General features: G+C 43.7%; 2 protein-coding genes and 1 long non-coding RNA gene across 3 annotated transcripts in view; 1 reads left to right on the top strand and 2 right to left on the bottom strand.

Moving 5' to 3' along the window:
* MOV10 (Mov10 RNA helicase) overlaps positions 1 to 6994 on the bottom strand; it is a 20263-nt gene extending 13269 nt beyond the window's left edge. Inside the window, exon 1 of the mRNA XM_037038837.1 lies at positions 6831 to 6994. Coding sequence (XP_036894732.1) covers positions 6831 to 6967 — 137 coding nt within the window. The 5' untranslated portion in view covers positions 6968 to 6994. The remainder of the gene's footprint in view (positions 1 to 6830) is intronic.
* LOC118981962 (uncharacterized) lies at positions 6976 to 25042 on the top strand. The gene is made up of 3 exons (XR_005065442.1): positions 6976 to 7058; positions 8150 to 8230; positions 24901 to 25042. It is a non-coding gene; the product is annotated as an uncharacterized LOC118981962 (long non-coding RNA).
* The window catches only part of CAPZA1 (capping actin protein of muscle Z-line subunit alpha 1), a 37458-nt gene continuing 23914 nt past the window's right edge, over positions 11679 to 25222 (bottom strand). The window contains exons 5-10 of the mRNA XM_037038847.1: positions 25016 to 25222; positions 21070 to 21149; positions 20419 to 20497; positions 15222 to 15293; positions 13629 to 13691; positions 11679 to 13256 (exon numbers count right to left, since the gene is read on the bottom strand). Of these exons, the coding sequence (XP_036894742.1) occupies positions 13116 to 13256; positions 13629 to 13691; positions 15222 to 15293; positions 20419 to 20497; positions 21070 to 21149; positions 25016 to 25222 (642 nt within the window). The 3' untranslated portion in view covers positions 11679 to 13115. The remainder of the gene's footprint in view (positions 13257 to 13628; positions 13692 to 15221; positions 15294 to 20418; positions 20498 to 21069; positions 21150 to 25015) is intronic.

Below are 25222 nucleotides of genomic sequence, written 5' to 3'. Positions count from 1 at the left end.
ACAAAAACATTTTTTTTAAATCAAAAACTTAGTACATCCGGATTCAAAAAAACACAACAAAACCCACTCTTGTATTATATATGTAGTCACCCAGATGTCTAGGGGAAAAAAAGATGAACAATTCGATAGAAAAACGAAATATTTAGCTTGAACAAATCCAGATGACCTCCCTCAAAAGTTTAAAAGAGGCTTCTGAAGTAGAGATGCAAATTAAAGTAAAAACAAGATACCACTCGTAAATTACCATCAGACTGACAAAAATGGAAAACAGCCACAACACGTTCTGTTGTTACTATATAGGGAAGCAAAGTGAAAGGGGAAGCACAACAACCTTTGCGAAAACCACCTGGCAATATCTCCTCACACTTGAAATGTAGGTGTCCTTTAACTCAGGGATCACATGACAAGAAAGCACAAATGTATAAGGGACATATGTGCAGGGCTGCTGACTGCAGAGTTGTCCACAACTCCACAGAGGTGTGGAGTTGTCCACAGTGGCCAAGAGCCAGAAACAAAACCATCCACAGGGAGACAGCTGAATCAACGGTGAACACCCACACCATGGAATACTATGCACCCATGAAAAAGAACATGCCGCACACTCAGGTGGCTAACACTTAAAAGGCTGACAACACTAAATGTCGACAAGGACCTGGAGATACCAGGACACTCACGCATTGTGGGTTGGAGGATAAATGGTCCACTCATGTTGGAAAAGGGCCTTGTAGTTTCTTGGAAAACTAAACATAACGTTCTGATTGCTAATGAAAAGTATAATTACTACATTATGTGGTGCAATCAAAATTCACTTAAAAAATAATGCAACTGGAACACCTCGCACTGATATGTATTCAACAGGTATCTGCTGTGAGGATGAATGAAAGAAACACCAAATCATTCCAGACTGTTGTTCACAGAGGAGTCAGGTGGCAATGAAAGTACCAACAAGCTGGCTGGCACACAGCACCCCTGGGCAACGGCCTGGAATGTTAGGTGCCAGGGTCTACAGATTGTCCCAACTTGGAAAAGCTACGTAAAGGAAGAAAGGTTATGAAAGGGAACTAAATATAGGAAGACATGGCCACACTGCTTTTTACCTTTTTTTCGATTTTAAATTATTTTCATTATTATTTTTTAAATGGTCACACTACTTTTAGATGGCTGTGTACATTCCGAGTCATTAGTTGTAAGCAACAAGATAAACGATAGCTGACTTAAGTGATAAGAGTTTTATTGAAATTGCTGGCAAGCTGGGCCCTGGCTTGTGCGGCTCAGTGGATTGAGGGCCAGCCTGTGAACCAAAAGGTTGCCGGATCGATTCCCTGTCAGGGCACATGCCTGGGTTGCAGGCCAGGCCCCCAGTAGGGGGTGTGCAAGAAAAAAACCGAATGATGTTTCTCCTGCACATCGATGTTTCTTTCCCTCTCTCTGAAAATAATGTAAATAAATAATATTTTTAAAAATTGCTAGGAAGTTAGGAGAAGCAGGCTCAGGAGATGGGCAGGAACTAGCTAGGGAAGGCTAAGGGCCTACTTCTACACAAGGTCAAAGGGCACGAACCTTTACCACTTTGGTAAGTTCTGTCAGACTATCCTTGAAACGAGTTATACAAACCCACATTCTCACTAACAAGAATTTGAGAACACCCCTGTTCCAGACCCCAGTGGAAATCTTCAGTCCCTTAAGTTTTTGACAACCTGTTAGGAAATGATTGTATCCTGTTTAAATTTGCATTTCTCTGTGTCACAGGTGGGGAAGGCAACCAGGTTCTTGGTGATCGCCGACAAAGGACTGAACCAAATGCATAGAGTTTATAGCAGAAGAGAGAGAGAGCAGATTTTTTAAGCGATAGTACACTCCACAGAACATGGGAGCAGGCCACGTCTGAGGAGAGATTGACATTGGGGGCTGAAGGGATTCTATTCTTATAGGGCAGATCTTTCCTGGCTAGTTTTGGTGGGCTTTTATTGCGCATGTGCAAGTAAATAGGTTCCTTTACAGCTACTGCGTGTGTGGTCTCCCATGATTTTCTTTGACTGGCCCCTGGAGAAAGGGGTCCCTCCATGTTAATTTATTATAATGCTACTATAATGAAGCAGGGATCACGTGCCATCTCCTGTACAGGTACAGTCAAGTCATGACTCACCATGATTCAGCGCTTTTCCAGAAAGTGGGAACAACCGGTTTTAGAACAGGGTCTCAGTCTTGTGTGATGTCCTTTATTTTAGCCTCCCAGTTTCCTCCTTCTGGACTATCTCCAGCCTCCATCACCCGATCACTATTATAGCTGGAGGATCTTGCCTTCTGTTTAACCAGTCATTTATATTTCTCCGTGAACTACCTGATCCTATCGTTTTTTCCCAAGCTCTAGGAGCTGGTCTCTCTTTCACATCTCTCTCTCCTGGTCTACCATGAACACAAATCAGACCTAGTTCCCCAGTTTATGACCCCTCCCTCAGTCCGAGGGGTTAAGTCTGAACCTTTAGCACGGCATGCTTCCATTCTCCACATTAATGATGGTAATGCAAATAACTATAACATCAGCAACAGGAAACATTCATCGCGCAGTCTCTGTGGGCTGTTCCAGGGACCTACACACAGAACCTCATTTGGTCTTCACGACAATTGTGATCATTCCATTTTGGAGAAGACACTAAGGCACAGATCCTCCCCCAGCACAGGCCCCTGGACAATTCCTCTTTCCTGGCACACCTCAGTCCTTCACGACCTGGAGCACTGAACTCCCCTCTGCACCCTATCATCGTGAGCACCCCAGGTCTGCACTGCCCTGCCCCACCCTCTATTGTTAGATAACTAACCTCTTTAGAGCCAGTTTAGGAAAGAGTAAGAGCTAGAGGAGTCATTTTTCAGACCGTACTATCAGACTTGGAAGTGACCTTACATTAAAAGGACAGCTTTTTCCAACCTGTTCAAACTCTGGGTTGCAACTCTCATTCGTGGGTCAAGACTTAGGATTTTTATAAAACTGAAATTAAGATAGAATTTAAAGTGTCAGAAAGCAGGGAGCAGGGCCACATACTGTTTCAAAGACACATACTGTTCTGTGAGGACAGTGTATACCAGGCCCTGAAATAAAAGGTATTTTCTTCGGTGGACAGAAGTCCAGCCTCCAACCCGTTCTCCATGCCAGAAGCCCTAGTGATCTTTCCAAACCCTGATCCTGCTGGTCTCCTCCTCTGGCACTTTCTGTGCTTTGCTATTTCTGTTAAGATTAAAGAGAAAACGAACCCCGCAATGTCTCTCCATGGGTCCACAAGGTCCCACGCCATCCAGCCCCTGCCTCCTCCTGCTGGCTTCATCTCACCCGGTTCTCCCAAGTTCACCCCAAGACCTTGAAGGCGCTACTCAAAGTCTGGAATGCTCTCCCTGCCCATCTGCTGACTCCTGCTTATCTTTCAAGATTCCGTTCAAACATCTCCTTTTCTCAGAAACTTCATATTCCTACACTAGGTCACTTGCAAGCATAAGAAATGCATACTGGACTTTTTCTTACAAGCACTTGTCAGAACAGCCGTTAAATAATGTTTTAAACCACCACATCCTTCCTCAGACAGTGAGGTTCTTTCCGTGTATCTCATGACTCACACGTGTGGTACTTTGCTCTCAGGAGGCATCTGGCCGGTATTTGTTGATAAAAGAATGAGTCTCCTGGCCAAGAAACGAAACTTTTCAGCATGCCAGTCCCTCCTCCGTACAAGGGACTTCTAACCATCACTGTACTAAAATGACAGCCACCAGTCCCAAAGCCCCAGCACTATGCTACACCTGATAAAGGCCCTACCTACCACAGCTCATTTGGGCTTCACACAACCCCAAGAGAAAGGGTTTATTTGACATCAGCTGGGAGAAGAGAGATGTTAAGAAAAAGAAACAACAGGCCCAAGGTGAAGTTGCCTGCCCCCAGGACAATAAACCAGGACTTGAGAGCAGTTTTAGCCTCCACCAGGAATGTGACTGCAAACCAACCAGTCTGGAATTTCCTGGTCAACACCGGTGAGGTAATGTGCCGATAAGACCCCTGCCGCCAGGCCTTCCCACCCGCCCCCCCAAAGGTGTCCCAGCTAGAAACATCTTTTCTTTTCTTTTGCTAATAACTTTTTTGCCCGACCCAGTTGCTGCTTATAAAACCTTCCCTTTGCCCTGGCTGGTGTAGCTCAGTGGACTGAGCACAAGCCTGAGAACCAGAGGATTGCAGTTCGATTCCCAGTCAGGGCACATGCCTGGGTTGCAGGCCAGTTCCCTGCAGGGGACGCACAAAAGGCAACCATACATTGATATTTCTCTCCCTCTCTCCTTCCCCTCTAAAGATAAATAAATAAAATGTTAAAAAAAAAACAAAACACCTTCCCTTTGGCCCTGGCCAGGTAGCTCATTTGCTTAAGAGCCCTGTCCCAAATACACCAAGATTGCAGTTCAATAGCCGGCTGGGGTACATACAAGAAGCAACAATGAAGGCACAAATTGGCGGAACAACAAACAGACATTTCTCTCTCTACAATCAATCAATAAAATAAAAAAAACCCATTTTGTACAACTTGCTAGAGGGCCTGTTTTGCTAGATGGGATGCTGATTCATGAATCCTCCAGTAAAGCCAACTAAATCCTTAAAATGTACTCAGTGAAATTATGTTCTTCAACAGATAGCTGTTCAACATCTAAGGCATCTAGCGAAGGGCAGAACCAGGATTCGAACTCCAGCTCTCCAAATGCCAGTGCAGTACTGCATCACGTGTTGGTCTACACATCTTCCACTCCTCACTACACTCTTTAGAGGTGTTAGAAGGAAGGCACAGGCACAGAGCAGAGCCTCCTTAAGTAGGTTTTATACATGAATAGAGACAGATGGAGAAGAGAAAAGAGTTTGGAGGAGAGCATTTTGTTAACACCCTAAGATAACCCGGTGGAGAGGGCCAATCCCTTCCAGTTATAGGAATCTCCCTGGAATTCTTAACAGTGTGTGTGGGGGGAGGGGCAGGGCTTGGTGCTGGCTACACATCCCCTACAGCCTATTGTTTTGTAGATCAACTCTACTGAATAATTCAATTAGGTTCCACAAGCATTTAATGAGCATCTATTACACACAAGGCTCTCCGGTAGGGGTGAGGGAAGTTGCAGGTACAATGAAAAGCCTGTGTCTTCTGAGGTGCTGACAGTCTGGAAGGGAAGACAGAGCCTACCAGCTCAGCCCCAACGCAGGCGGAGCGTAAGCCGGCTACAACCAGGGTGTGAAGAATGAGCTAAGAGACCAGGGGAAGAAGCAAAGAATCTCCCTTGGGAGATGAGGGCTGACGTCACAGAATTCCAGCCTGGGTTTAAAACTTGCCTCCAATTAGATTAGAAGTCTCCACCTGGAGCAGGGAGTGGGGGTTGGGAGGGGGGCGTGCTGAGCGAACCTCTATTCGCCTTATGGAATGACACAGAAATATAATTCCATCATGATAGTCTTTTTTCTTTTTTAAATTTGCAAGGTCAATTTTTCCTCTTTTCAAGGCAAACATTTTTCAGTTTCTTTGGACTGGGTCTCAAGATTGACTATGAATCAACTTAGAAGCCTCGCCTCCTCCTCCAAACACTAAAACTCTATCTATCCTTCAACGCCAAGGTCAATGCCATCTGATCCACTGGGTTGCCTTGTATACTGTATGCACATCATAGCTGCTGTCGTTCCCCGGGGATTGGGTAATCGTCATCATATATTCCCCACAGTGCCCAGCACAGTGTGGGAGCACAAACAGGTCTCATCTTCACTCCTTCCTCAGATATTTGCCCAAGCCTGTAAATGTCCCTGTTAAAAATGTCTCACTCATTATTGAAAACAATATCCCAGATGCAATCTGGTCAATGTGGAGTCATTCCACCCAAAATACACTTCTATTAACACAGTCCCACACTTCTTTCGCTCTTTCTACAGCCATACTGGCCCTCAGTCTGCTAAAACCCAGTCTTTTTCAGGACTGTTATTAAGCCTAACCCCGTATTTATCTGCATAAGTCTTTGCATTTATCCCTGTTGTTTCTTGGTTTACGGCAGCCTGTTGATAGTGGCGTTTTTGAAGCACAATTCTATGGCTGGACAGAGAGGTCTTTGATTTTCATTTGGATGGCACCAGAAAAAGGGAACCAAACAGCCTTCCTCCACATGGTAGAAGCATCCCCCACCCTCCAGCCCGCATCGCGCCGCTGCTGCCGCCGCCCACCCGCCCACGGGAGATTGGCCCTGGCCCTGGTGCTCGGTCTCCATGGAGAAGCCACAGGTGCTAATGGGGGGTTGGCACGTAAGTAGATGGTGCCTCTCCTTCTTTCTGAGCCCCCTGAGGTTCTCCCTCCTACCCCGTACTCTTCAGCTCTCACGGATAGTGGACCCCGGAAGAAGCAGCCCCTCAACCGGGGGGGCGGGGGGAACGCCAGTGCAGCCCGCGCCTCAGCTCGCCACCTCCACCAGAAACCACCTTCCCCCGCGCTTGCGCGACGCAGGGGACCCCCCCCAACGCGCCCCTCCCCCCCGCGGATCCCCTAGAGCGGGACCCCGCCCGGGGCATCCGGGGAGCCGGCTGCGCGGGAGGCTTTCCGCGGGGACTTCGGTGCAGGGTCTCGGCCAGGACAGAGCTTGGCGGGCTGGCTCCGACAGACACCGGAGGGGCGTGGGCACCGAGCGGGAGGGGCCGTCTGCACCGCCCCTGCCCCGACCGACCAGAGCCACTGCGGGAACTGGGTCCCTGCGCGCTCGCGCGGGAAGGGTGGCCTCGCCGCGGGGGTCGTGGCGGCGAGCCGGGCCCGCGATTCTGGGCCGGGGAGGGGGCCGGCCCATACCTGGTCTTGAAGTTTTGGTTATAAATGATCCGCAGCTTCTCGCGATTTGTCTCCATGTCCAGTCCCTGAACGAGCAGGAAATTCTCGAAGCATTGGCCGGTCTCCCGGAGCTGCCGGACGCTGAACTTACGGGGCATCGCGGCGGCGGTGCGGCCCAGGCAAGAGGGTCCCTGGAAATGAAACTGAAACTCGGAGCCGCGGCAGGAAGTTAGCGGCCCTAGGATGAAGGTACAGCAGGGGGTAAATACCCTAACTCTGACTTCTGACCCTGCAGGGTCGCCTATCCTCACCAGGCTTCCCTTCTCTGTCCTTTTCCTACCTGAGCCTTCCCTACGGTCTCCGTCCTATCCCCTCCCTCTCGGCCTATTTAACTCTTTCCTAAGGAGCCTGACCCCTCCCTCAGGGCCCTCCCCTGGCCCCAGTCTCCCTCTCCTGGCTCCCAGCCAGGCTAGGAAGGCGGGTACCTTCTGGGGCCCCTATCAGTCCCGGAGGTCAGCGGACCCTGAGCAAAGGCAGCTCCGACGCCCACCCGTCAGAGCCCGGGGATTCAGGACGAAGCCGGAGAGCAAAGGGCAGGGACTGGGACCGGGGTCGGAGGCTGCAGGACCAGGGTAGCTCGGGCAGCACCTCCCCCAGACTGCCGGGGGCATAAACCAGTGCGGAAGCTAGTGGCACGCCTCCCTCCCCCATTTTCCCTCCTCGGGCTTTCAAACCGAGGGAGGAAGGCAAAGGGCCAGAGAAGTTTGAGGGAAAGAACCAAGTGTCTCCGAGATAAAGGTGTGTATGTGTGGGAGGGAAGGACAAGGGGCTCCGCCAGCACAAATCATTACTTTTCTCTGCTACACAGGCTTCATTATTTGGAAAGACTGGCGATCCTACCCCTGAACCATATTTTTGAACCCTTACTTGCACTTAATTGCTTTGTTACTATCATAGAAGGGTTGCCCCAATCATCAAAATACTAGCTTTTTGAGAGTATAAGAGCCTACGGCATCAGTACCAGGAAGAGAACACCGGCATGTTTCGAAAAAGACTAGTAAGACAAACAAAGGGGGCGGGGCAACCACGACAAGCGTAAAACAACAAGTCTTGGCAGCTCCGTGTCCTCCGGCGTTACAAAAGCACACGAGAAGGGGGCAAAGATAATAAAAGTTATACGAAAAATAAATTTTAAACAAATATACCAGGGTTCCAAATATATCAAAACTACTGTTGCTCTCCAAAGGAATTCCCTGCAGGAGGTCACACCATGTAACCTAGTGAGAAAGCGGCGGACCCCAGGTCGTGCTTCCGCTGGGCTGCGCTTGTGCCTTTTCCAGGCCAGGAGCCAACTGCAGCCAGGAACAACAGACTTTAGCAAGAGGAAATGCAGTCAATAGGAACCAAAGCTACAGGATGGGGTAAGCAGAGCTGGGGAGAACGTTGTCTTAAAAATTGATTATCCAAAGTAGAGGGAAAAACTGGGGAAGTCGCCAAGGATTTTACCTTTTTCTCCTCCAAATACCCGATGAGGCCTGGGAGTAATAGAGTGAACTCCTTTGAAATGCGTTGTTATCATTTTAAGAACCTACCATCTAGGCCCTGGCTGCTGTAGCTCAGTGGATTGAGCGCGGGCCTGTGAAGCATAGGATCAGGGTTCAATTCCAAGTCAGGGCACATGCCTGGGTTGCAGGCCAGTTCCCAGTATGGGACCCATGAGAGGCAACCACACATTAATATTTCTCCCCTTCCCTTTCCCTCTAAAGATAAATGAATGAAATCTTTAAAAATAAATAAGTAAAAATGAAAAGATTTTAGAACAAGAAGCATACTTACCAGAAAAAAGAACCTACCATCTACCTTACCCAAAGCAAATGTCTGGTTGCATTTTGATCAGTGACTGAGTGATGTCCCTGTTATTGGATGTATAACCTCGTCCCTCTCTGGTTAGGCTTGTTTCCTGAATGGTCTCAAAACGTGAACAGCCATAGTCGAGTCAAAACTCCACTATGGTAGAAATGGGACGTGGCTTTGCTTACAGTGGACCCTCTCTAGACCAGTTTCATCCGGAAAAAAATACACTCCACATGCCGTTGTAACTATTTTCAAACATGCTGGCAAGAATGGTCTTCTTTTCCATCTTTCACAGCCAGTGATGTTACTGGAATAAATTTTGTAGCTTTACAAGGTATCTGCTTTGAGGATGAAAAGTCCTGTATTTTTTCAGTACTCCATGGTTAACCTGGGTTCAACAATTCAGCATTGAATGTTCTCTAACTTTGTGTTCCAACTAGACTGTAATCCCCAAAGCAACTAGAAGCAGCCCATAAACTGAAATGCTGAAGTTAGTCTAACATAGATGAAAGAAGCTGTGGCCAGTATTATTTATGAATTTTGTATTTATAAATTCACCTACTCACTAAAACTTATCTGTAACCTCAAAGTCAATACTGGCAGTACTTTTGCAGTCATTCATGGACCCGCCCAGAGTAGGAAAAAAAAATGAGTTGCCCACTGTGCCTGTTCCCAGCTGAGTGGGAACAAAGGTGATGTTCTTTCTTGTTTCAGCTCATATAATAGACACATATGATCCATTTTGTGATCTCCTTTGTGGTCACCTTTTTGTCCTTTTTGTTGGTGACTTCATAGCCGAAAGTGGCCCCTAAGCTAACAGCGCTGAAGTTCTTGCTGTTCTAAGCAAGAGAAGGCTGTGACACACCCTGTCGAGAAAATTCCCTGGGACAAACCTCAGGCATGCGTTACGGTGCTGCTGGCCATGAGTCCAATGCCAGCGAATGAACAGTGGATGTTAGATATTTGTGTACTGGTCAGCTAACAAAATTGTGGTGACCAGAAGCTCACAGGAATCTCACCTTGTATTTGGGGACCACTTTGTGTTGTATCGGAGACTGTAGCCCCTTGCAAGGGAGGCCTTGAAAGAGACCTGTAAGCCTTGACCAGTTTTCGGGAATGCAGGAGGCAGGCATGACCCAAGGCTAGCACTGAGAGTTCCAGTGGAAAATCAGGCCTGAAGAATGCATTGTATGCTTTGAAGCTTGCTTTGCTTTGCGTAGCCCTGTTGGTATAAACCAGATGTTTTTAAGTTTAAAGCTAAGGAGTGAACTCTTTATCTCATGAAGCATGCCTTAAGGACCCTCTGGCGTCAGCAGGTCTAGCAGATCCTGACCTGAGGCAGATTTCTGTTTCTTCAGTTGTTATCTATAAATCCTATCTGTTCTCTGTGACAAAATAGTCCTTTGACATTGAGTGATGAGATATGCAGGTATGCTGTGTACCCCTACAGGTACTGATCTTTCGGAGAAGGCTTCAGGGCATTCTCCACTTAGAGATCACAAGCCTCTTTTCTCCCAGATTGTGTCTGGGCCAGCTTATGTCACCCCTGACTGGGAGGACTCCGAGGGATGGGGTTCCCCTCCCCCTAGGGAACAGTTTGCTAATTCATTGTTTGGTGGCAATCGTATAGACTGTAACTACTGTGAATAATGAGGACTGTAAACTCATATACATATCAGAATGCTCTTGGAGATGCTGGATTTGAAGTGTGAGGTTGATTTCTGCCCTTAGATCCCCTTTTTATGTATATCCTGTCTGTTCAAGGTAGAATTGTAGTTGGCTCAAGTTGTCTTGATGAACTATGCACTTGTGTTTACCAATCTACCTTTCTTTCATTGATTTCTCACACAGTTAAGTGCTTGATACAGAATTATAAAATCATAAGTTGGCATTCATTCAGTTATGTATCAGTCTTTTGTGAGTTTGGAGAGAATGTGCCAAGGTTTGCCAACTATCTTACAAACCTATGAGTCTAGCATCAAAGTTTTAGATTATAAAATAGACAACAGCTACCAGACCTAGGCAACTAACAACAGCACAGCCGCCCAGGCTCAGATGAAAGTCTTCAGCAATGTAATTTCAAACCCAAATACAGAAGTGAGGCCTCACAGAAAAAGTGGACTCCTTTTCATCTGGGCTGATTTCAGCCGCGTGTGATAAAACAGACATCATTCAAGCACATATTCTCCAGAAGGAGGTTGAGGAAGTCAGGTCTCTGTAGGACTTGGCAAGGAGGGTTGGTTGACTTCTCCTGATCATATAAGTAACCGAGGGCTTTAATGGCCCAGTTAAGTTCTTACAGAACTTACAAAGTTCTGTAGGGACGAAGGAAATCCATGGGATAGCCTGGGGGCACACTGTTAAGTTCAAGGCAAAGGCCAGAATGTTTGAATCTGTACTATAAGTACAGAGTGTAACATAGTTAAATGTCCCTCAAAAAGGGAAAATTGAACTGACCTTGGACGGAGGGTGAAGCACTGAAACTCTTGGCTCTGTTGGAGACCAGGATGAAAGCGTTTGCGACATGGATACCTAAGTCAGATTTGTATGGAAGCACGTGGAGTTAAGTCAATGGAAATATTACCCAAGTTGAAGGTATAGGGATTCTCCATTTCCATTTCCTGCTTAGTGACAACCAGCACACTGAGAACCGGGTTTCTTACTTTGATTTTTTAGAGATAGAGAGGGAAACCTCGCTGTGTTGTTCCACTTATTTATGCATGCATTGGCTGGTTCTTGTATGTGCCTTCATCGGGCAAATCAAACTCGCAACCTTAGGCGTATTGGGATCACACTCTACCCACTGAACTACCCAGCCAGGGCTGAGTGAAGGAAAAGCAGTCTGACCCACAGGGACCTATTCTTTGCAAGCCTTGGAATATTTACTATACCTAGAATAGTGAAGGTAGGATCCAATTTCAGAAATCCTGAACATTCTCTTCAAATACAGTTAGTTCCACATCTTATACTGAGAACAAAGGCTGAATGGATGGATTAAAAAGGAAACTCAGACCATTTAAGAACAAAACAGATATATTTCTACTGGTCTACCTGATACAGAGGATAGTGTGGTATGGATGGATAGCATGAATAACAAATAATACAAATGTATTTTATTTGAAATAAAAATGCTTACACAGCTCAATAGGTCACTTGGAAACAAACTCTTGCTTGACTATATTACTGAGCAAAAACAAAGCTGAAGCACAAACACCCTTCTCTTTAGACATGTATATGGACATAGGTAGGAAGACACTACTTGGTTTTTAAAAAACTGACCTTCCCTTAAGGCCTGGTCATAGAAGTGTAAACAATGTCAATGAGTCCACCATTTCAGCTGTCATGTATCTATGTCACCTGCGTATTCTGAGACCACAGGTACACCTGCCAATACACCTGGGAAGGAAGGGTGCTATATCACAGTTAAGTTGTTGGCAGGCAGGACTGAGGAAAAGTAATTTGGAACAAGTTTTACATCCTATTTAGAACAAATCACTAGTATTCCCTTAAATAGGTTACAATAGAAAGATACTGCCTGGAAGTTATCCTTTTCACTTTGGTTCATTTTTAGGTTTTGCTTGTGATTTATCAACATAGCTGTTCGACTCATTTGCCTACAGTATAATCCTGCCACAACATATTAAAGCATAAGATACTTACTGTTTCTTCATCTGCATTTTTCAAGTCCCTCGTATGTCAGCAGTTATTGAATATTAAAAAATAATAATACATGGGTAAAACTCTGCTAAAAATGCAGATGTCTACAGCTATAATGGTACTAGATGGGAAGGAGACAATGAGTGAGGGGAGAAAAAGCAAACACGTTCATGTGCAGGGAATGTGGTTCAAGTCTTTGGATTTAAAAACAGCTTCCCCAGAGAAGCTGGCTATAATGGAATTTCCACCCAACTTCCTTTGCCCAACAAGAGGATCCAAAAAGCCCCAGTCCGAACTTTGGAAAACGACAGCAATGCAACAGTTGGGGGGAGGATCACGCGTCTTCCACTTGCCACTGCTGGTCACACAGCCCCTAGCTGTCAGTGGATCAGGGGAGACCACGGAAGTATCAGGAGTGTTTGGAAGGATGGGGTAGAACAGCACTGAACTTACTACCTGTCAACATCAGCAACAGGGCCTCATGGCTAGGAAGATTTTCTAAACAGTAAAATGACTCCAGGATAAATCCCTTCCTCCATCATTAAATGTGGCAGAATTAAAAAAAAAAAAAAAAGATTTACAAGTACATATAGTGAAAACAGAAAATTACAAGGCAGAGAACACGAAAGCATCAAGACAATGCTATAGGTTCAATAGTATTCCATGGGGCTAGAAAACCTGTTAACTTTGAAAGCCCTAGCAAAATATCACTCTTGTTTATAAATCACTTATTTACCATATGACCATACACTGAATCCTTTCTTTCCACATACTGAAGAATCCTACATTCAGCCTCTAAGCATTCTGCATTTCTTTGCCAATCTTGTAGCTGAGTATCTTGTTCCAGTCGATTTTGGTGCGGGTAACTGGAAGCTGCCGGCGCAAGGCCTTGAATGTGGTGTCTGACATTGTTTGGTAATTTTCACTAATTGCTGTCTGCAATAGATAATTAAAGATAAGTTACTTGACCAGAAAGGGGACGATTGTAAACAGGAAAGTAACTGAGGTCAAAGGACACAGCCGAGCCCCTGAAAAACAGGACACACTACTACTGTGCTCCTCTCCGATCTCTGAAATGGGGTAAGAAGCCCACCTGTATTTATAATTTCTTAAACTAGGGCCACAGTTCCTTTCAATGTCAAAACCTTGAATGGAAGCACAGTGTCAAGTTGCAAGGTCTGCAAATTCTTCACACTTAGTAACAACAAACACACGTTTATGTTAAAATGACAGAGAGGAGTCTGACAAAATATGTTAACAGCAAAAGAATTAGGCAGTGGATCTACAAAGATCAGTCCCACATCTTACCTGGTACTCATTTTCCGCGTGCTCTATGATTTTAATAAACTCCTTAGCAGTTTGGCCTTCATTCTAGTGGAGGGGAAAATACGGATTTTTTAAAATGTGGAAGCGGTGAATAAAACAGAAGTCCATCTTAACTAACATTTGTATAGTTCATAGTTTATCAAGTGTTCCATGCATCTTATCATCTTTGATTCTCACAACAATCCGGGGATTGTTATCATTTACATTCTGCACAGAATAAAACAGAATCCTCTTAAGTGACTGGAGCAAAATTATAGACTTCTGAACGAGAAAGATGGGATCTGAGTCCTGGTTTTTGCCCCCCAAAATCCATGCTCTTTCTAATTTATCACAGTGTGCCCAAAAGACATCATAAGATGTCATAAAAACAATGTAGATGGACATATCAGTCATATATGTGTTAAGCTCATAGACTCCTGTTTGCTACTTATGATGCTAAACCAACCAATCACATTTTGCTTTTACACAATACAGGTACAAAGTGAACTGAATCTCTCTCTCTTTGAATCACCAGTAAGTACAACAGAGTTAAAGACAAGAGAGTAAGATTCAACGCACAGAGCGGCAGTCTCAGGATTCTTTCAGGCAGTCAAAACTAGAAGAGTTACTAAAAGGAAGTTACTTGTCTTTTTCACTCACTCTTGTGCGCACACAGTGCAGTTTCACAGAAGCTACATGTGTGATGATCTGATCACTCTGAGGCCAAGGAATGTGTGAAGCACACGAGGATTCAGTTCTTTATTAAGCCAGACATTGCACCATTTGTAAAAATGCAAATCACTGCCATTCTTTTCATTAATTATTTTTGGTTTGAAAAATACAATTGTTTTTAATGAAAATGTTATTTAGGTTAATAACTGGTAGATCTGTTATTGTTATTTTTTAACATTTCTCAGCTTTAATTTCTTCTTTTTGTGTTAAAATTTTTTCTTTATTTAAAAACATACTCAATCACAGTTGACATACAGTATTACATTAGTTTCAGGGGCACAACACAGTGATGGGACGCTTAGACACCTTATGAAGTGACCACCCTGACAAATCCAGTACCCATCTGGCACCGCACATGGTTTTTCATTTCTAATAAGGGAAATACTGAGAGACAAAAAGTACAAACTAAAGCTACATGAGAGTGCTCAGTAACTTTTGCGAATATAAAGAAGTACTGAGAATACAAGAAAAATCATGTCCCTTCTTTCCAGGTATAGAACACAATACTTTTGATTGAATACTCCTAAAAATGCCTCTCTAATGATATGAATGCAGCCCGCCAGGATTTAGTTTGGCAAGCTTTCCTTCCTCTGGGTCATCCGTGACTGATGCCATTGCTGGCCTTGAGCAAATCTCACAACTGAGAAAAAGAAAGAAGGTCTGAATTCTCTAAGTCCGCTACTCTGAGTCAAAGACTTTGAACTAATACAGCTGGTTGGTTATATACTCTTATAAGCTACCAAAATCAAAGCACTGAAAACAAACTGAATTTCTAATGGCAGAATCAGTCCTCAGGATCAGAACTAATTTTTTTAAAGAGAAACAAGACACAAATGAGGCAGACATCAAATATTCACCACTCACCGAAACAGTCACTGAATCCTGTACATCTTTATGACTAACCAACTGAACATTGCCATCTTCATAATAGTGTACCTGTGTGAGAGAATGTTGGAGGGGGTTTATGTGCAGTTCGTGTAGAAACCTGCTTAGGGCACAAATCCACGCCTTAAGCCATTCCCAATCTTTACCAACTGAACAAATGTGACCAATGGTCATTTACAATGGTAGTTAAAATGCACAGAACACTCAAAGTTAAGAATTCTCTTTTCTTAGCAGGAAAACTGATTTTTTGAAAAATTGATTTTAGAGAGAAAGAAACATTTGATCTGTTGCTCTACTTGTTCATGCACTCATTGGTTGCTTCTTGTATGTGACCTGACCAGGGATTGAACCCACAACCTTGGGGTATTGGAATGACACTCTAACCAACTCAGCTACCAAGCCAGGGCCAGGGCAAAATGATCATTAAATCCAACAAACATTTATTACATCTTATTGAATTCCAGGCACTGTATTAGGCATTGTGATTCAAAGTCTTAAATAAGATTCCACTCATTTTAATCCTCACCCGAGGATATGCTTATTGATTTTAGTGAGGGGAAAGGAGGGAGAGAGAGAGGGAGACAGACACAGACATGAGAAACACTGACTAGTTGCCTCTCATATGTGCCCTGACCCGGGACCACTCCCGTAACCTAGCCCTGTGCCCTGGCCAGAAATTGAACGGGTGAGCTTTCAATTTATGGGACAACACTCCAACCAACTGAGCCACATTGGCCAGGGCTAAGATTCTGTCCTAACAGTATCAAAATAAAATCATTAGCTTTCGGCAGCTGTGAAGCTGGAGAGATCCTGGCCAGGCCAAGCATATCAGATCTTGTCCTCCTGGCCCTTCAACCCTCAGTAAATTGGTTTGACACCCCCCACCCAAATAAATAAAATAAAATCATTCAACATTTGTTTTTCTCCGTGAAAACCAAGGAATTTTAATGGACCCTAATCCCTTATACCTTTCCATATATACTATCATCAACATTTGTAAGTAGATTTGACCTAAGTGCAGGAAAATCTTAATTGATGGGCCCAGACAGGATTGAAGAACAAATATTCTATTGGTAAATTAGGCTACAAAATAAGTGGGACAAAAGCAGTTCTAAGGATATAAGGTACCATGGGGTGCTATAATTACGAAAACAATGAGCGAGAAGGCGGGCTACACGAGACAGACTAACCGACTAACCAATCAGTGACGTGTAAGGGCTCAGGATGTTTTGGCAACTTACAAGACAGGTTCGGTCATTTTGACATGGCTACAAACTGGCCATCTAGGATAAAATGGTGATGTCCTTTGGTTAGGTGCACAGGGTCTTGGAAATGAGCTGTCACCCAGTGGACAAGGCAGAGAAGGGTATCCAGCAAAGGGGTAAAAAAGTACAAGCGAATGGAGCACAGACAAGGGAAGAATGAAGAGCTGACTGCAGATGAGGATGTGTGGAGAGGGGAGTGTGGCAGGAGACATCGCTGTGAGGTGGGCTGGGGACAGACTATGAAGAGCAGCCTGTCTTAGGAACCATGCTATAAAGAATTCAAACATTAACCTACTGTGGGCGATGGGGACCCAAAAAGAGGGAATGTTTTAGAAAGATTTTAAGTGTTATGAACAGAGTAAAGGGGACGGAACTGAAACTGAAGGCATAATGCCAGAACAGTAGTCCGGGTAATGCCTGTTTCCTTCATCTAGTCCCCACTACCAGGAGATATTGGAAGGGAAAAAAACCCCAAAGGAATGTTTTCTGAGATAAAGCAGAAAAGGAGAAGAAAGGAGCAAAAACTACGGCTACTATTCACTGAGTCATTACTATGTGTTAGGCACTACACAATACATTTTACTTAATGTTACCTCATGCAATCTTTACAAAATTCTGAGATAGGAGCCACTGTTAATCCTATTTTACAGATTTGGAAACTGAGGCTTGAAGCAGTCTAATAATTCACCACGTTCACGTATCCAGTGGGAGGAGGAGCTAGAATCTGAACTGGGTCAAATTCCAGAACTAAAAACTTATCCAACATGCACAATACCACCCCCCACCCCACCCCCCAGTTTCCAAAGTCAGAAACTCCCTGATCCAGGAAGAAGTGCCTCAGGAGGGAAGGGCTTTTCTCAGCTTTTATTAGACGGGGTGGGAGGAGTGAGGAGTCAAATCACATTTAGACAGAAACCATGATCCTATTAGAAACAAAAGGACGTTCCTGGGCAATGGGGGCCACTGTATAGCACATCTAAGGGTTCAAAGCAGGTGTCTTCCTTAATGGGGACGAGTAACTGACAGTCCAGAAGGGCAAGAGAAGCTTCCCATACCCTATCAAACCCTTAAATTTCCATCTTGTGTCCTTCTAAAAGAGGTTAAAGGGGAAAAGACAATTTAAGACTACATCAGGAAAGCAGGGAGCTGATAAATGCTTGAAAAATTTGCATGAAAAAATCAGAACAGCCATGATTCGGGGAAAAAAGACTGGGCTAAGTAATGATGACATGTAGAGTCTAAAATTCCAGCAGACAAGAATGAGGATGTTAAAAATACAGGTGGGTCCAACCCACACACTAGTTTCGTTTGATTACGTCTGAGACGTATCTCAGAATCCATCTGAAGGAAGGAGGTATGCGGGAAACATCTTTTTTGTCCCAGAATAAAGATTACACAATTGGTCTGAACTTCTATCATGCCATGAAGAGGAAGGTCATGGACAGGAATACAGGGAAAGGACAGTAAGTCTCCCTGTTTATGAACTCAATGGAAAAATTCAAAAAATATGGTTCATTTCCTAGCACTCTAAATATAAATTTTAGCTTAAATTCCACCTGTTTCAAAACAAAACCCTTTTTCTTTTTTTGTGAAGGGGCCTGTCAAACTGCTGTACTGAGAATCTTGGGGAGTTGTAGAGGGCCAGGAAGACGATGAGATCCAACATCCACGGACTGGCTGGGGTTTCCCCGGCTGCTGAAAGCAACAAAACCTTTTCTAGGTCTCATCCACTAAACAGATTTAACAAAAACCTCGGCATGGAGTATACCAACATAATTCCTCAGAAGTCGTTGCCCTACTAGAACTACCCCTTTGCTTACAAAACACCCCAAAGGCTATACCTTAATGATTTTTCCACATAATTCTTACACTGAATGTTTAAAAAAAAATATGTAAACTGAAGGAAGCCTTTCCTGAAAGCGTGATCAGACAATCTGTGGTTAAAAGGTTTAAATGAGGTGTGGGTACCAGGCCTTGTTATAAAAGTCTTATCAGAAACTATCATCTGCCCTGGCTGGTGTGGCTCGCTCAGTAGATTGAGTGTGGGACTGCAAACCAGGGGGTCACCAGTTTGATTCCCAGCCAGGGCACATTCCTGGGTTGTGGGCTAGGTCCCCAGTAAGGGGGGAGGGGCGCATGAGAGGCAACCGCACATTGATATTTCTCTCCCTCCCTTCCCCTCTCTCTGAAAAGAAATACAATTGTAAAAACAAAACAAAACAAAAAACAAAACCCCAAAACCCCAACAAACCCATCTTTTGTGATGTGTGCTCCTAATTTATAGGTTTGCATTGGCAAAGCTGAAACATAAGTAACTGTGTCCTTCTAGAAGGAAGGTAAATTCACTTACATAAATTCATAGTAAGCTGCCAGGTTAATGCTGATGCCACAGTCACAAGATGTCTAGAGGCAGTAGGGGTAGCAGAAATAGAACGTTATGCTGTCTTAGGTTGAACTCCCCCAGAAGCAGACCCAAGATAAAGATTTGACAAGAAGCAGTTTACTTGGGAGGTAATCTCAAGAGACACGAGGAAGAACTGAGGACGTGAGAGACAGCAGGGAAGAGAGTGTTACAGGGGCAGTAAAGAGCAGGTTACAACCGTGGGCACTGGACTCTGGAAGACTGAACAGAATATGCTTCAGAGATGTCTCACCAGAGGGCTGAGGAAGCTGGCATTCTTATTTGCCGACCAACTCTTGTGTGGCACTAAGGACTGCTCCAGAACCGTGAACATACCACTTCCAACTTGCCTCATCTAAGATGGGCACGTCCCGGAGGCTAGGAAGAGCTCCCAGGGAGACTGCCGTAGTGACTGGTGTGGCACGAAGGTATCAGTATGTGTGGAAAGACTGAGCACCGACGACATCTACTGAGTGATTTGATTAAATTATACCATTTAAAAAGGTCACTGTTGCTGTCATCAAAGCAAGACAACACAATAGAGGTACAATTGGGTACTGATCTTATGTTATCAGTAACTAGTTAATCTGGTATTAGAATTAGTTGGGCATAAGCATTAAATCACTGTGAATTTTCAGAGTCAGACCTCTGCTAGGAACCCAGAAGTCAATTAGATAGGCATCGAATCAGTGAACAGGCTCCTTGTTCCCCTGCCCGTCTGTCTTGACACCAACATTAGAAATCTACTCTGGTTACTTTTATTCCACAATGTGAGAACTCTTGGCTGTTCTTCTAGTCCCTGCTTTATTTACTCGACTTTCTCTCACTACTATAAAATGCACAAAACAAACCCATTCATGTAGCTTTCTTTAGACTCAAGAGTTAAGTTTTTTTCCCCTTAATAACGACTTTATTTATTTATTTTTAGAGAGAGAGGAAGGGAAGGAGACAGAGAGGGAGAGAAACAAGAGAGAAACAGTTGCCTCTTGCACGCCCCCTTCTGGGGACCTGGCCTGCAACCCAGGCACATTCCCTGCCTGAGAATCAAACTGGCAACCTTTAGGTTCACAGGCCAGTGCTCAATCCACTGAGCCACACCAGCTAGGGCCCAAGAGTTAAGTTTTTAAAATATTATATGTACACAATTAACTAGATAACATACATGAAACATCTTAAGTTACAGCAGCTACTATATAGTTACTTCTTAATAATTATTTGTTTTCTTATTTCCTAGAACTATTATTTGATCCTTCCTGGGAAGATCTTAGGTTATCTTTGAAAGAGGAAAATAACAAACAAGCAGTACAGTCCACATGACTGTCCTTATCAGGCCAGAAGGGCTTTTTACTTCCTCAGGAAGGACGCTTCCATTCCTATTCACCACCACTGATCCCCCTTTGCATCTACGCGGAGCAGTTCCTTATGTCCCATAACCGAACAAACCCCAACTGGCATGTTTCTTTGCAAGCTGTGATGGTTTCACATGGCCTGTAACACGCTGGAATCTTACCTGAATCTTAAGGACTCCGACCACTTGGGCTGTAGGTGGCGTGAGGGTGAACTTCCACTCGGATCTCCAGCGACCATTCCTAGTAAAAGACACACACACATCACTGTAGAACGGCAACAAGCACAAGGAGAGGGTGATTTCCTACTGCAGCAGATAAGCTGGGAAAGAGAAACAAGTCATTTCCAGTTTAACAAACCCAACACTCTGTCCACTCAAATATAAGTTTGTATACAAGTGCCCTAATCATAAGCCTTTTTCCCCCAAGTTATTCTGACTTCCATTTTTTTACACCAGAGCAGAAACCCATGCCAATTCTGCTCATGGGAGACTCTTCCACAAACAGATGCATGAGCTGCTGAGTTATGCCGTTAACTACGCTACTAACCAAATTGAAGTAAAACTCACAACTGTGCACTCTATTAATCACTTGTTCTCACTCAATATAAGAGTACTTTTAAAAAAATTATAAATCTCAGCAGTGGAGGGAATCTAAATAATGTCTAAATCCCTCCTTCTGGAGATAGGAAGCCGACTCTTAGTTGAATAACTTACCCCCCAGCTAGTTAGATTAAAAATTACGTCTCAACTACTCATTTGGTCTCTTTCCAATATAAATTAGATACAAATAGAAGAGAACATCTACTTTCTTACCAGAAGTTTTTAGGCTGAAACTGGTGGCTTTCAATACACGCAATAATGGTCTGTTGCCCATCTATAGTTTTAGCATAAACCTATTGATAAAAAAAGAGTTAGACTCTGAAAACATATTTGATCTAAACGACAAATGTTGTATAAAAGCAGTGTGCTAAGGCCCTTGCTGGAATAGCTCAGTGGGGATTGAGCGCGGGCCTGCGAATCAAAGGACTGCGGTTCGATTCCCAGTCAGGGCACATGCCTGGGTTGCAGGCCAGTTCCCAGCAGGGGACCCATGAGAAGCAACCATACATTGATATTTCTCTCCCTCTCTCCTTCCCTTCCCCTCTGAAGATAAATAAATAAAATCTTAAAAAACAAAACAAAACACAAAAGCAGTGCTAAATCACTAAATCTTTTGGGGAGACAAAGAACCAGATAGGATGAGCTGAAAACTCACAAGAATTCATAGGATATGAACACGAAGCAGAACATGTTAGTTCTATAGGAGACAGTGGAACAGTGAACACCAAGGGAAATGCTGCGCCTGGTTTAGGGTACATGGGAGGCGCTAGGCCTCGTAAGATGGATGAGATTCTGGTAAGCACAGAATGGGAATGAAAGATGAGCGAACAGCTCTGAGGTAGCTCAGTGGGTTGGAGCGTCATCCTGATACACCAAGGTCACTGGTTCCATCGCCCATCAAGGCACATACAAGAGGCAACCAATGAATGCACACATAAGTAGAACAACAAATTGCTGTCTTTCTCTCTCTCTACTAGACAGGCGCTTTAACCAACTAAGCCACGGCGCCACCCCCTCTCTCTCTAAAAGTCAGTCAATAAATAAACAAAAAACAATACAGTCCACAAAATATTTTCACATGTATTTTCCCTTGCTCTAATAAATCTGATGGAATACACTGTTATCATCTACAGATGATAAAACTGAAGTTTAGAGAGCTTCTTCTTGCCCATGGTCATTCAGAAAATAAGTATTAAAAGTAGAACCCAAACCCAATTCTTTTCTGACACTAAATTCTGTTACTTTCCCTAAATAAGCTGAGTTTTCAAGAGACAGAAACACATTGATGGGGCATATTTACATTTACAAAAATAGGAGAGAAGAAATAAACACAGAGAAAAAATAATTGGAGGGTGCCGAGAGAGCAGTCTAAGCAAAAGATAATTTCTAGAAGTAGCTGGCTGGCCTTGGTGTGAAATGCCAACAGAAATCAAGGACCAGAAAGGGGGACACCGGGTCCGGCAATTCAGGAACCATTAGTAACATCGGAGAGCAGTCTGTGGAATAGAGACTTAAAGCCCAAACCCACAGGGTTAAAAAGCAGACAGGCAATGAGGAAATGATACTGGTAGAAGCGGAATGCTCCCTGGTTCAGTGGTGTGTGTTTGGGGGCGGGGGGGAGGGGGGAGGGGAGAGAAAGCGGGCATGGTAGAATGAAAAGTAACTTACGGGAATTATTAGGACTGAGGAAAAGTTTTTCTCCCCTTTAAGGACAGGAGAAGTAAAAACATTTCTAAGTAAAGAGAAATACATCAGAAGAGGAAAAAGTCACAAAAAGATATCTTAAAGAAGATGGGATAGTATAAAATCAAGAATAAAAAAAAGAAAAACAAACAAAAGGAATCAAGAATAAGGATCCTTCTTCCTCAGATACAAGGGCAGAAAAGGAAGGTTTCTGAGTGTGGAAAAAAGAGAAAAAGATTTCATGTGAATCTCCATCCTATTTAAAATGTGGGGGATTCCCAATCAGGGCACATGCCAGGGTTGCTGGCGAGGTCCCCAGCAGGGGGGTGTGAGAGAGGCAACCACACACTGATGTTTCTCTCCTCTTTCTTCCTCCTTCTCTCGCTCCCTCCCTCCCTTGCTTCCCCTCTCTCTAAAAATAAATAAAATCTTTAAAAAAATGTGGGGGGATTCAATACCTGTAGGACAAGGGAAAAGATCTGAAACATTATATTAAAAATATCAGAAAATATTGAGATGAAACTAAGGATTGCAAAAACGAACAGCTGAGAATCTGAGACGTCTGGGGGCAGCAGACACTGTTACAACCCCATGACTCTCTGCTGCTCGTTTATTAGCTGGGAGAAGAAACAAGGGTTATTTGGTGTGCCAGCTCTCCCACTTAAGAATGGGTAGTGACACACTTTGAATAGGGACTAGGTTAACACATGAAGAGTTAAAGCAAAACAAACATGTAATAACGATACCCCACACCTATGCAGAGCTTACTTTGTGCCAGGCACTTTCCAAGCACTTTATACGCATTATTAACTCATTCAATTCTCACAATTCTATGAGCAAAGAACTATTATCTCCATTTTACAGATGAAGCAATTGAGGAAGAGATGTTAAATAATTAGTACAAGGTCACACAACTAATTAAGGCAGGCCTAGGATTCAAACCAGTTAGTACAGCTTCAAAGTAAGTGCTGTTAAACAACATTCTTTAAAAATTTTCCCCACAGATATATTTATTTATTTTTAGAGAGGTGAAAGGAGGGAGAGAAACATCAATGTGTGGTTGCCTTGTGTACCCCTCACTGAGCACCTGGCCCGAAACACAGACATTGGTCCTGACTGGGAATCCGGTCAGCAACTCCTTGGTTCACAGGCTGGCACTCAGTCCACTGAGCCACACCAGACAGGGATGTTTTCTTTTTCTTTTTAAATTTTATTTATTTATCTTTAGAGAGGAAAGGAAGGAGGGAAGAAGAGAAACATCAATGTATGGTTGCCTCTCATGAGTCCCCTACTGGGAACTGGCCCGCAACCCAGGCATGTGCCCTAACTGGGAATCGAACCATGATTGTGTGGTTCACAGGCCCGTGCTCAATCCACTGAGCTACACCAGCCAGGGCTGTTTTCTTTTTAAAATAAATAATATTCTACACTGCCAATGAACTCATTATCATTACATATTTAGAATATTCTGACACTTCTTAATAAAATGCTGCAATTTTACAAAGGAAAAATCATGATATAGCCTTATTTATTTTATTTATTTGTATCTAAGAGATAGTAAAAGGAAGACAAATTACTCTTGGCTTTTCAAAAAATTGTTTAGTTCAAATTGTTCTGATTGTCCAGTGAAGCATTTATGTGCAAGTTCAATACAAGTACAAGTAGCTTTGAGTAAAGATACTTATAACAGAAAGCCATAAATGTGGCCAATAGCTCTACTGACATTCTTTTTTCCCCCAATTTTTTTTATTTAATTACTTTTCAAGTACAGTTTTCTGTCTATTACTCCCATCCCATCCCTGTGCTCCCCCCTCCCATTTCCACCCTTCTCAGTTGTCCATGTATCCTTTATATATGTTCCTCTAAATCCCTCCCCTATTTCCCCTGAAATTCCCTCCCCTCTCCCCCCTGATCACTGTCAACCTGTTCTCTATTTCAGTGTCTTTGGTTATATTTTGCTTGCTTGTTTGTTTTGCTGTTTAGCTTCCTGTTAAAGGTGAGATCATATGGTATTTGTCCTTCAACACCTGCCTTATTTTACTCAGCATAACGCTTTCCAGTTCCATCCATGATGTTGCAAAAGGTAGGTGCTCCTTTCTTTCTGCGGCATAAAATTCCATTGTGTATATGTACCATAGTTTTTTTGATCCATCTACTGACATTCTTAATTTAATTTCTTCCACGTCTAAGCTAAAAAAACTTTGGTGATTTTTGTTGTTTTTTTTAGGAAGGGAGTAAGGTAATTGCTGATGAAATATGAAATAGAATACACTGAGATTTAAAATTTTTATGCATTGGGATTTAACAAAAGAATGTGCCATATGAAATTTTCCACTTATACCCTTTTCAAAAATTATTCAGGGAATAAAATGCAGAGGAGACCATAACCAAGAGAAAGAAGTGCTGTTCGGCTGGCCAAAGCACCGGTGAGTAAGAGAAGTACAACACTCTAATAGTGCAGCCGGCAGATACTCACAGTACAGAAGCCGCTGGAGTAGTGATCTTTCACGTAGGCCCGCAGGGCGCTGTCACAGGACTCCCTCCAAGACTTCAGACCTCCCTCCGCTTCCTCTGGCTGGGGGTCACTCGCTTCTTTCCGTAAGTGATCAAACTTAAAGGAAATTTTGTTTCTTGGATCTAAAAATCTGCTATTACCCAGGTCACCGTGTTCTGTAATTAAGAC

This window comes from Sturnira hondurensis, unplaced genomic scaffold (genome assembly GCF_014824575.4).
Source record: "Sturnira hondurensis isolate 20B ecotype Veracruz unplaced genomic scaffold, ASM1482457v3 Scaffold0024822, whole genome shotgun sequence".
Lineage (NCBI taxonomy): Eukaryota > Metazoa > Chordata > Mammalia > Chiroptera > Phyllostomidae > Sturnira > Sturnira hondurensis.
The sequence above is the reverse complement of the archived record's forward strand: the minus strand, read 5'-3'. Positions and strand labels throughout refer to the sequence as shown.